Raw genomic sequence first — 12885 nt, forward strand, 5'->3', positions numbered from 1 at the left:
AACAGAAAACTGGGGAGAATATAGAAGGATAGCCCTCAAAATTAAGAATGTTCTTAACCTGAAAAGCGATGGATGTCAAAGCTAAGTAACACGGCTCTGCCTCACTTATAAAGAAGAAGAAATGAAAGGGAGTTTGGGTAAAAGTAAATAAAGCTTAACACCTCATAGTGTAGTGTGCCCAAAACTGTGTTTGTGGAGTGAGCGCCTAGGAATCAGGAACCAGGAACCAGGGGAAGAGGACACCACTGAACATTTATACATGTGCAAGTACAAATCATTAAAAAAAAAAAAAAAACAGACACCCAACAGAAAGCTGGGAGAATATATAAGGAGAGCCCCTCAAAATTAAGAATGTTCTTAACCTGGAAAACGATGGATGCCAAAGCTATGTAAGAGCAGGGCTCTACCTCGGTTATAGAGATGAAGAAATGAAAGGTAGTTGGGTTAAAAGTAAAGTAGAAATATTGTATTATATCTAATTTAGAAATATATGTAATGGTTCGGGGTTACTATTGTTGCAAAAAAAAAAAAGGATAGGTATTTCTATAAGCATTCCGCATTGTTCGTCCCCGCGAATACGAAAGCCACCAGGAATTTGGGCGTCAAATGTATTTCGCCGTGTTTAGTACGAGCCCCTGGGGGTTAATTACAGTCGTCCGAATAAAATATTATCTAAAATTCTTGTTCAGGAGGTAAAACTGCATAGAAAAACCGCAACTGCCATAGTCTAGTCCGCCGCGGAATAGTAATATAGATCTACTAAGGGATAATAGAGATGAATTAAAATAAACATTTTGAAGGAACATAAAGTTAAACTTAATAATGAGTAAAGTAAACAATGAAGGGAATAAAGCTTTGCACCTTGTAAACAGTGTAGTAGTGTGCCCCCGTAACTGTGTTTGTGGAGTGAGCGCTTAGAGACCAGGAATCAGAAGTGAGTTTTCTTCCCGAGAAACACTACCTAGTTGGAGTCTGGTCATCTCGAGAGAGAACCACTACCTTGTTGTTGACGACGACCGACCCCCAAAAAGTTATCGACGACGACGAGGACCCAGTGACTAATAGTCTTGGATGACGTTCTTTTCTCGTCGTTTTGTTGACTCATTTGACGCCTAGGATGGAGGATACGACGCAGAGCGAAGAGGTAATGAATCCGGTGGGAGAGATTTGGTGGCTGACGAGGCAATGGTGGCTCTGAGTCGATTTATATATATGGTGACCTGCAGCCTGGTAGGAGAGGCCACCCATAGGAGGCATACCTAACCCTACCTTCCTTCTCCCCCCCCCCCCCATCTGGCATGTTCCTCACCCTCCCCGTTCCCCGTTAATCCCCAGGATGTCAAATTTACCTAGTTTTTTATTTTTAAAAACTTTCCTTTTACTCCCTCCTCCCTTTCTCCCCCTCACGCAGGCCAAGGACTTGTAGGATGAGTAGCCTAGTTTATAAAATGTTGAATTGGTAGATCTAGGGTACTAGGGGTATTCCGCGGCGGCCTAGACTATGGCAATTGCGGTTTTTCTATATGCAGTTTTACCTCCTGAGCAAGAATTTTAAGTAGTAGTAGTAGGTATTTATTCGGACGACTGAAATTAACCCCCAGGGGCCAGTACTAAACACGGCGTAATACATTGGACGCCCCAATCCCTAGTGGATGTCGTATCCGCGGTTACGTTCCTTGCAGTCCATGCTGAACTATTCTGTATAATTACTGTTGAATTTCGTACTTAGGCTAGTAGTGTAGCCTAGGTAGTAATACCAAGGTCTAAAGAAAACCAGGTCTAACCACGCGCAGGGAAGTTTTGGGTGGGTACTTAATGGGCAGTGATCTCCTATGACATCAGACTGCTCCAGCAGTCTGTAGTCAGCCGTACCTAAAACCACTCATTGTCTTTTGCTAAATATTTAATATTAGTATTATCAGGCTAGTTGTTGACAGGGTATGGATTGAATTACTAGGTAATATTGATAACTTAGGAATTTCCACAAAGGGTGAATGACCGAGCGGTGACATAGCAGCCACCTCTCGGAACGTGGCCACTTCCCAAAAAGCGCTTGAGTTCTGCCATTAGTTCGTAGTTTAGGAGAAAGCACTTACAGCTTTGAGAGGAGCATGGAGGTCTTGGTGTGCTGCCTCGATAGGCCATAACTCTTGACTGATTCTCATGGCAGCGAATTCAAGTACAGGCAGTCCCCAGGTTACAATGGGGGTTCCGTTCTTGAGACGCGTTGTAAGCCGAACATCGTCGTAAGCCGGAATATCGTAAAAATTCCTAAGAAAACCTTACTTTTAATGCTTTGGGTTTATTAAAAACTATGTAAACTGCATTCGTATAGCATTTCTCATAAAAAACCTTCAAATATTGATTATTTTGCATTTTGGGAGTCATGCTTCTTCTGCCAGATGAGCGTTGTAGGCATCGTAACCCTGGAACATGCGTCGTAACCCTGGAAATAATTTGATAAATATTATTGAAAAGCATTGTAACCTCGGAACGTCATAAACCAAACCCTTCGTAAGCTGGGGACTGCCTGTACTTTTTCGGGGTAGTTGACTGCATTCCGGGATTGGTGGCTGCTGTGTCGCTGCTCAGGCATTTACCCTTGTATTTCCTTAAAAAAATATGTAATGCTTGAGAGAATAGCATAGAAAAACACATCTTATAAAACATTTTCACTTTTGTATACAACCAGTTTGTTCCTATGTAATAGGTATACTACCAACCCTCGGTCCTTTACAATAGGAATTACGGTAAAGCTGGAACATGGCTGCCAAATTCTTAAACAAGGTAGTTAACCAGTTACTATCGTCCATTAGGGTGGGAGACCCACCTGCCCAGGTGTAAACATTCCCAATTTGCTTTCGGCCGTGTTCCGATGAGGACGTATTTTTGTGAGCTTTTGCTGACTAGCCATTAATCATGATTTCCCGGTGGGATGGTTTACGGTCATTTTGCCCACATATAAGTTCATTCTCCACACACATCCCATGGCATGTCCACCGATCACTATACATTGTTGGAGTATTTATATGCCATCATTACCATGTATTTTTATGACAAGAAAGAATAAAGCCCTAGGGTCAGAATGACTTTGTGGGACGAGAACAAACGTGGTGACAAAGAATTAAAAAATAAACTTTTAATAAAAGATACAGTAGTGCCTCAGGTTACGAAATTAATCCGTTCCGAACCGGCCTTCGTAACCTGATTTTATTATATCTATGTAGATCTACGTTTTACATGTAAATTGCTTAATTTGTTCCAAGCCCTACAAAAACACCACAGTAAATTTTATAATAAAGCTAAATTGACCATTAAACAATAAATTACAACAATTTGGACCATTCAATACTTAACCTAACCATTACTGTACCTGAGGGGGAGGACAAAAGGCAGAAAACATGAACACCTAACTTTACGAAACACATTAAAAAATGGCAGAAAACATTAACACTTCTTGATTATCTCCATCTTCGTCTCCATAGAAAGCATCCTCTTCTTTCCGTGAACTTCAGCAACATTCTTGGGACCCATGGCTAATAACGTAAGTCATTAAGTTCACACACAACACGATAAAGTAACTTACAGTACAACGAAAACTAAATCACTTAACATAAATTTACGTTAACAATCGAAATATATGTGAACGAATGAATTCCAGAGATGTTTACGATAATGCTGCCGCAAAAAAGGGTCAAGGAACGCCTTTACATAGAGGCATGATGGGACAGATGCTGACCAATAGGAGAGCAGGATCTTACGGTGGTGACCAGCATCAGGAACCAATGGGAGAGTGGGAGGATGGTGGCGAGTCTACTGAGTCGGCAGCGTGTGAGATTTAAAATTGTTCTCGGCGGCCCGGGCGAATCTTGGACTTTACCCTTTCGCAACCTGAATTATTTTCGTATACAGAAGCAAAAAAATCTTTGTCTTTGCTTTCGTAACCTGAATTTTTCGTATGTAGGGACTTTCGTATGTATAGGTTCCACTGTACATATATGCAAGATTCAGCTGCGCACTGGGCCATTGAGATGAGCACATGCTTTTAGCTGCTGAAATGAAGACCTCTTACCCGTCACATGCTCATCCCAAAGAGTGAATAATTTACCCTGTAAGTCTCTACACTTTTTCTGGGGACCCTTTGTTTCAGATACTAACCTTATGTAAACAGATGTCAATTTAGCCCTTTGTGGAGAAGGCTTACAAGGAGGTAAAACTGGAGGTTATATCTACCTGCAGCATGTTTGTTTTGTCGATTGTGCAAGCCTTTAATTATTATTATTTTGGTACTATTATTATACACTGATTGGTTTGGTTGTATGGACAATTACAAATGAAGTGGAATATGAAGCTACTTTTAACCAGTGACCCCACAGTGGGGGCAAAATGACTCAACTGTGTGGGCAAAATGACTCCATAGTGTGGGCGCAATGGCATGTGGGCAAAATGACTGGATACTGGAGGGATCCTTCTTTGTTCCCACACGATATACAAACAATTAGTCCTTTACAATAGGAATTACTTAAGACATAACCTGGTCACGGCCCCTGAATTCTTCAAACAAGGCGATTTGGTAATTAACTATCAGTCCGGTCATTGTTAGTCTCTCCAACTGGATGTAAACATTTCAATTTGTTCATGCAACTTACCTGTCAGTATATATATAGCTGATAATTTCCGACACCGACAGAATTTAAAACTTACGACACACGTAGTGGGAGTCAGGTGGTTAGTACCCATTCCCGCCGCTGGGAGGCGGGTATCAGGAATCATTCCCATTTTCTATTCAATAATTTTTCTGTCGCCGTGTTGTGAAATCTGTTTACAGCACCCTCCGTCTGGATTTGGAAACTTATTGCTACTTGAGTATCCCTTTTGGTTCTTTTTTTTGGATTAATTGATTGGATCGGTGGCTAGGCACACGTTATTAGTGGATTGATTTGATTTTGGTTTTGGGACTTTTCTTGGAATAATATGTCAGGGTCTAGTTCAGCTAGCGCTAGGTTCTGCTCTAGAAACTGATTGTAGAGGTAGGCTACTGAAAGCTTCAGTAGACCCACATACGGTATGTAAGAGTTGCAGGGAGCATGAATGTGTGTATGAAAGCCGTTGCAAGGAGTGCGAAAGACTAACAGATTCTGAGTGGAAGCGGGTATGAGAGCCTTATCTTAGGAAACTTGAAAAGGATAGGTTAAGGAGGTCTTCCTCCAGGAGTGTTTCCAGGCGTTCAAGATATTAATGTTTCTCCTGTTAACCCTCCTTCTGTTAATGCTCCTAACCCTGTAGTTTGCCTCCGGGCCCTGAAACAGTGTCTGTAGAGAGTAATACTTATCCTTAATATTGGAGTCGATTCGTAATCTAGAATCAAAAGTGTTGGCTCTTGAGAGCAAAAGTGACGTGCAAAAGTGCAGTGATTACCCCTTGTGTAGTGGAGGGTGCGTCAGAATCGGCCATCGTTTCGCCTCTAGGCCTGGACGCACCCTGGCTTGGACTCCCAGGACCTGGGGAGGGAGCATGTCGAAAGCCGAAGGAGGGTTACAAGGAACCCCCACCGATCTGACGTGCCATTCGGCAGTTACTGATGAAAATCCCCAGACTGCCAGGGAGCGTGCGCGTGCACGCCTCCTCAAGGAGTGTTTTTCGTCATCGGAGGCTTCATCCCCACGTAAAGGGTGGAGTTCTCAAGGTGCTTCACCACGGTCCGCTGAAAAGGGAACGGCGCGTAATGTTGACGCTTCACGTCCTAGTTCGCCGCTTTTGCGATCTTCGCCTGACAGTGCGTTCGCTGCTTTTCCGCCGCAGAAAAGGCGTAGGGAGTCTTCGGACTTGGATTCAGTTAGCTCGTGTGAGCGATACGGTCGCTCCAGAGCTCGGGAAGAGGCCGTCCCTGGGAGGAGGAGGGGGGCGTCCCCTCGCCGCTCTCCTGCTCACAGGATCAGTCCCTCCCCAGAGCAGGAAGATTCGCCTAACAGGAGAATGATTCAGTCACTGCAGCAGCAACTTCAGGACGCTCTTGCTGCTAGAGAGGCTCTTCCGCGTCGTAGGAAGGATGAGAAGCTCCCGGTGAAGAAGTCAAGACCCGCTCTTTCTCCTCGCTCGCCTCCTCCTCTCTTCGTTCGAGTCTCCCTCTAGAGTTCGATCTGCTCCCCCAGCAGCTCTCTAGAGGAGGTGAGAAGTTCGCTTCTCGCTCTCAGGATGATATATCTCCCGATCGCAAGTCTTCGCATGTTCGCAAGCGAGTTGGGATCGACGCTGAGTCGCGCTTCTGTGCAAGTGGAGCGCGCTTCAGTGCCCGCCAGAAAACGCGCACCTGTTGTGGATAAACGTGCACAGTGACGGCAGCCGCTCGCTGACTGACGCTCGGCGCGCACCAGTGGAAGCCAAGCGTGCACTAGTGGATGCTCGGTGCGCGCCAGTGACGCCAAGCTGTGTTGGTAGAAGTCGAGCGCGCACCTGTCGGCGCCAAACGTGCGGATTCGGACGCCAAGCGCGCGCTGGTAGACACCAGTCCCTCACCGATGCAAGTTCAGGTGGATGAAGGAACCCTTCATGGGCGTCAGTTTTCTTCAGAGTTTCCTCCTACTTCTCCAGTTCTGAGGAAGGAGTTAGCGACGATTTAGTAGAAGCAGAGGAAGAACAACAAACAGCTACTGTCTCTGGACTATAAAGTTTTGATGCGTCTGCTACAGTCAGAGTTCGGAGAAACTTTTCAACCGGAAGCCCCTCGTACTCCTCCTTCTCAATTTTCTTCTTTTAAGGCAACGAAGGCATCGGGGTCATTAAAAATGAAGAAGTCGCTTTCCACGAAGCAAAGCGTTCCGGAAAGTCAATGAATGGATGGAGAAGAGGAAAGCGTCAGGAAAGTCCTCTTTAGCTTTATTTCCGCCTTCAAGACTCTGCGGTAAAGGAGGCCATGTGTATGAGACAGGAGAGGACATAGGCGTTAAACTACCAGCCTCTGCTCAAGGTGACTTTGGGAGCATCGTAGACGCCTCCAGAAGAGCCTTCTGTCTTCATCAAAGTCACGTGGACCCATAACGAGTTCGACTTTCACTAAAAGGCCTCTCAGGACTCTAGAGGTCTTCAACTTTCTTGACTGGTGTCTTGGAGTTTTAGATGCCAGTCAAGGAGTTCTGATACTATTAGTCTGGGGGGAGCTGTTCAGCGTACTTCTTGTATGGACAAGGCCGTCAGGGATGGTTCTGAGGAGTTGGCTACGCAACTTTAGCTCGGGGATTCTTAAGAAGAGAGCGCTCTTTGTAATTTCACGGCTAAATCCGTCTCTCCAACGCAAAAGGCGGACTTGCTCTTCGCTCCTTTCTCAGACCATCTCTTTCCCCAGGCTATGGTTAAGGACATAGCTTCAAGCCTTCAGGAAAAGGGCGGCAACGCAAGATCTTCTGGCTCAGTCTTCTAGAAGGCCAGCAGCTGCTTCATCTTCTGGAGCTTCGTTTGCCAAGAAATCGAAGCCCTTTCGTGCTGGACTTTCCTCGAAAGCAGCCTCCCGAGGAAGAGGCTCTTCCAGAGGGAAAAACACCCTGCTCCGTCAAAGAGGTAGGAAGTGAGTCGAAGTCCTTCAGACGCCGGTAGGAGCCAGGCTTCTTCGATTTGCGAGAGCCTGGGAGAAGAGATGCCGACCCTTGGTCGCTGGATGTCGTGAGGAAAGGGTACAGGATTCCCGTTCTTGAAGTCGACCCCCGATATCCTCAACACCAAAGGATTTGTCTCCCATCTTATCGAGGAGAGAAGCAGAAAAGTGCTTTTCGATCTGCTGGCAACAAAATGATCGAGAACAGGCTCTTCGACCTGGAATCACCAGGGTTTTACAACCGCCTGTTCCTGGTGCCGGAAACATTCAGGGGGGTGGCGACCCGTCCTCGATGTCAGCAAGTCTAAATCTCTTTGTAATAAAGAAGAAATTCAAGATGGAGACGACTCAATCGGTGCTGTCAGCTTTGAGACCGGGGGATTGGATGGTCTCACTGGACCTCCAAGACGCGTATTTTCACGTCCCCATCCATCCCCAATCAAGGAAATACCTGCGATTTGTCCTGAAGGGGAAGGTATTCCAATTCAGGGCACTTTGCTTCGGTCTGACCACAGCGCCGATGGTTTTCACCATTCTAATGAAGAACGTAGCAAGGCTGCTTCATTTGGAGAATATACGGATCTCTCTCTACCTAGACGACTGGCTTATTCGAGCCTCATCGCGCGAACGGTGTCTGGAGGACCTGCACACGACCATGACGTTAGCAAGTCCCTGGGACTTCTGGTAAACTCGAAAAGTCGCATTTGACTCCGTCTCAATCTTTAGTCTATCTGGGGATTCAGATGGACTCAGTGGCTTTTCGGGCTTTTCCGTCCCAGGGGCGACAACTTCAATGCTTGGAGAAAGTGGCGACCTTTCTGGGGAAGGAAACATGCTCGGTGAGGGAATGGATGAGTTTACTGGGGACCATTTCCTCACTGGAGAAGTTTGTTTCTCTGGGAAGGCTCCACCTCAGACCTCTTCAATTCTTCCTAGCCAACAGTTGGAAGAACAAGCAAGATCTGGAGGCGATCTTGTGCTTAACGAGAGGTGAAGGATCACCTAAGTTGGTGGTCAGATCCTCGGAAGCTCGCAGAAGGGCTCTCCCTCAAACTTCGGAACCCCGACCTAGTGTTGTTTTCCGACGCGTCGTCCACGGTCGGGTTGGGGGAGCAACACTATGGAGGGAAAGAAAAAGTGTCGGGCACCTGGAGAGGGGAACAGGTGTCCTGGCACATCAATCTGAAAGAGCTGTCAGCCATTTATCTGGCTCTCAGGTTTTTCCAGGAAGAAGTATCCGGCAAAGTCGTTCAGATCAATGCGGACAACACCACAGCGCTGGCATACCTAAGAAATCAAGGGGGAACACACTCGCCTTCTCTGGTTGCCATCGCAAAGAAACTCCTGTTGTGGCAAAAGCGCAAGAAGTCACGATCCTGACAAGGTTCGTGTCAGGAGTACAGAATGTTTGCGGGCGGACCTTCTCAGTCGACGAGGACAGCTGTTGCCGACAGAGTGGACCCTTCACCAAGAGGTTTGCCAGTCGCTGTGGAATCTGTGGGGCTGTCCACAGGTGGATGTCTTCGCAACGTCAAGGACGAGAAGACTTCAACTCTATTGCTCGCCAGTTCTGGACCCGGGAGCAGTCGCAGTAGACGCCCTACTTTGGAGTTGGTCGGCCTAGACATTTACGCTTTTCCCCCGCTCAAGATCCTCGGGGAAGTGATGAGGAAGTTTGCGGCATCGGAAGGAGCGAGGATGACACTCATCGCCCTTCTGGCTGGCAGCCGACTGGTTCACAGAGGTGATGTCCTCCTCCTGGTAGACTTTCCGAGGACTCTACCCTTAAGGAAAGATTTACTCAGACAGCCCCACATTCGAGAGGTACCACAAAAACCTCCCCGCTCTGAGTCTGACTGCGTTCAGACTATCAAGAAGTTGGCCAGAGCGAGGGGTTTTTCAAGACCTGTGGCGAAGGCGATTGCCACCGCAAGGAGGCCCTCCTCGATCGCTATGTACCAATCGAAGTGGGCTGTCTTCAGATCCTGGTGCAGGAAGAAGGGCATTTCCTCCACCACAACATCTGTGAGCCAGATAGCTGACTTCCTTCTTCATCTGAGAGAAGAAGTGAAGTTGGCTGTTCCGACTATTAAGGCTACAGGAGCGTGCTTTCGGTAGTCTTTAGACACAGAGGACTCGATTTGTCTAATAATAGGGACATTTCACGATCTCATTAGATTCGTTCGAAACAAAATAGGAAGGTAGTCCAGCCTAAAGTACCCTCGAGGAACTTGGATGTGGTACTCAAATATTTGATGTCGAGTAACTTCGAACCGCTTCATTCAGTTTTCTATCAGGAATCTGACGAAGAAAACGATCTTCCTAACCGCTCTGGCGACGGCGAAGAGGGTTAGCGAAATTCAGGCCATTAGCAAACAGATCGGCTTTTCAGAAAGTAGTGCGGTGTGTTCTTTAAGTCCATGTTCTTAGCAAAGAACGAGAATCCCTTCCAACCCGTGGCCGAGGTCCTTCGAATCAAAGGGTTGGCAGATATAGTTGGGAACGAACGTGAGAGATTCCTGTGTCCTGTCAGGGCTCTAAAGTTCTATCTGCAGAGAACTAAAGCTTGCAGAGGTTCATCGGACAATTTGTGGTGTTCAGTGAGGAAACCTGATCTTCCTATGTCGAAAAACGCACTGGCGTTCTTCATCAGGAATACGATTCAAGAAGCGCATAATAAGTGTAGTGACAGTGATTTAAAGCTCTGAAAGTAAAAGCTCACGAAGTGAGAGCTTATTGCTACTTCGGTAGCCTTTCACAAAAAATATGGCTCTCAAAGATATTTTGATGCCAACATTTTGGAGAAGCAATTCGGTGTTCGCTTCACACTACCTGCGGGAGGTGAAAGTGACAGACGAAAATTGCTTTCTCCTCGGACCATACATTGCTGCAGACACTGTTTGGGGGCAGGAGGTAACACTCATCCTATCCTTTAGGGATTAGGGGGTTTTTTAATTTGTGTTTATGGTTGTGGGTGACCGCCTGGGGCGGGTCTCCCTTCCATTAGCTTAGTTAAGTGGGATACCTTTGGTAAACTAAGCCAGGTGGTGGTATTTTGGTCTCGTTGCCCTCATTAGTATGGTCCATGGTCTAGTCACGTCGTGGTCTCGCCCCTGTTGACAGATCATCTGGAGTGCACCAGCTTCATAGGTCTCTACCTTGCTGGCAACTCTAGTAGCACAAGCAGACTTACGTGGCAGTAATCACGAAGCCAGCTATGCTAACAGGTAAGGAATCAAGATATCAATTATCTACACATATGGTTTTCCTAAATCCTCTATTTCTGGTTCTCTAGACCCACCACCAAAGGTGGGATTCAGCTATATATATAATCTGACAGGTAAGTTGCATGAACAAAATGATATTGTAATGATACAATTAAGTTTGTTCATACTTACCTGTCAGATATATATAATTAAGTACCCGCCCACCCCCCGTCCCCCTCAGGAGGACAGTGGAATAAAAATTATGAATAGAAATGGGAATGATTCCTGATACCCGCCTCCCAGCGGCGGGACCTGGGTACTAACCACCTGACTCCCACTACGTGTGTCGTAAGTTTTAAATTCTGGTCGGTGTCGGAAATTATCAGCTATATATATCTGCCAGGTAAGTATGAACAAACTTAATTGTATCATTACAATATCATTTTGCTTTCAGCAGTCGTCGTGGAAGGACATATTCTTCACTGCTCTCTGCTTGACTACTGTTCTCTATTTCTTCATCTTCTATCGTGGTGGGATTATTCCTTTTTCTTTTGAATATTTGTGGATTGCTTGTGTTTAAATGAATACCCAGCAAACCCTAGATTTACCTCTTGTTCCTATCTGCCCCAGGATGGACGGCAAGAATATTACAAACCCTTCTTCCTCATACCTCTCTCCCAGCAACAATCCCATATTCTCTGCCACCCCTTCGGGAGAGACCTCTCTCCACTTCCTCCTCTGACGAATCGAGGGTGGAAGAGGAGGGGGGACTATGGCTGCAGACCTGGGTAACGCTCCTCCTAGGGTCTCTGCTCACTTCGAGGGTCCTCCTTCGGAGTGAGGAGGGACTCCCCCTAACCCAACTTTTGCTTCTGCAGGTGAGGTATCAGGACTAGGCCAGTCATGGTCTTCGCTTGGACTCGTGGGCGCTCCCTCGGTAGAAGTGCTGCTGGCTCATCTAAACTGTGCATCCAGCAGCGCTGCTACCCATTCTGTTGTTGCTTTTACCATGACCCAATCTGGCTACTATGAGCCTCCAGACCTGGTTGGCACATAACCCCACGAGTGTGACGTCTTCCTTGGTTGAGGTGCAACACCATCTGCCGTCAACCAACCTACTGATGCCTCACCCTCCTGGTTTTTGGATACAGTGGACCCCCCCGTTATTGCATTCTCTGGATTTGCTGACTCACGCATTCGTGGATTTCTCTCTGGAACATTTCCCCCATTATTTGCAGAAAATTCACCTATTTGCTGTATTTTCCTGTTTTTTAAATCTTTCATCATAAGATGCACTTTTGTTCCTATACAATATACAAACCCTTGATCCTTTACATAAGGAATTACTTACGGCGTAGCTGGAATTATGGCCATTGAATCTTGAACAAGGTGGTTAGGCAGTAACTACCGTGTGGCAGGCTAGCCTGCCCGGATGTAAGCACTCCACCTTGCTTTCAGCCGTCTTCCGATGAAGACGTGCGTTTGTGAGCTCTGGCTGACTGGTCGTTGATCTTTTTTCCGGTCCCAGTGGGATTTTTTTGGTTTGTTTTTGTTTTTTAAATGAATATGTATATACAGTGTTTGATATTGATACTAATCAAAGGTTTGTCCTTGTTTTTCAATTAATATACAAACCCACTTTTTGTGATAGCCGCCTTTTTACTTAGTGTTAAGAGTCGGCGGCAAAGGTATGCCAACATATTATTTACATTCTTTCGCCCTTTAACACTGGTCCAGACCTGCGTGAGGACGAGATGTGTATTTAACGTGAGGATGACATGTATTTAACGTGAGTGATGTTGATCCTGTAACGAGACATGTATTCATCTGAAAATTATGCTTACGCTTGGGAATTACTGATGGGAACTACAAAGGTTTGTCCTTGTTTTGCTTTTATGGTAATTTCTCTTCTCCTTCATCCTTTCACTTACTATCAGAAGAAGGTAGAAGAACGGGCGTGTGGTGTTGATGGTTGGGGGATCTCCTCTCACTTTGGAGGGCGGTGCCCTTGGATGCGTGAGGAGTAGCCTCATTACTTTAATCATTTTTTCCTTATTTTACAGACTAACAGTGGTGATTGTGTTTACAGCA

The 12885-nt window shown here is 46.1% G+C and overlaps 1 protein-coding gene across 1 annotated transcript in view; it reads left to right on the forward strand.

The window, feature by feature from the left end:
- The first annotated feature begins 985 nt into the window (after positions 1-985).
- Positions 986-12885, forward strand: part of LOC135213194 (dynein light chain Tctex-type 1-like) — a 41773-nt gene continuing 29873 nt past the window's right edge. The window contains exon 1 of the mRNA XM_064247164.1: positions 986-1144. Within this exon, the coding sequence (XP_064103234.1) occupies positions 1118-1144 (27 nt within the window). The 5' untranslated portion in view covers positions 986-1117. The remainder of the gene's footprint in view (positions 1145-12885) is intronic.

This window comes from Macrobrachium nipponense, chromosome 42, assembly GCF_015104395.2.
Source record: "Macrobrachium nipponense isolate FS-2020 chromosome 42, ASM1510439v2, whole genome shotgun sequence".
Classification (NCBI taxonomy): domain Eukaryota; kingdom Metazoa; phylum Arthropoda; class Malacostraca; order Decapoda; family Palaemonidae; genus Macrobrachium; species Macrobrachium nipponense.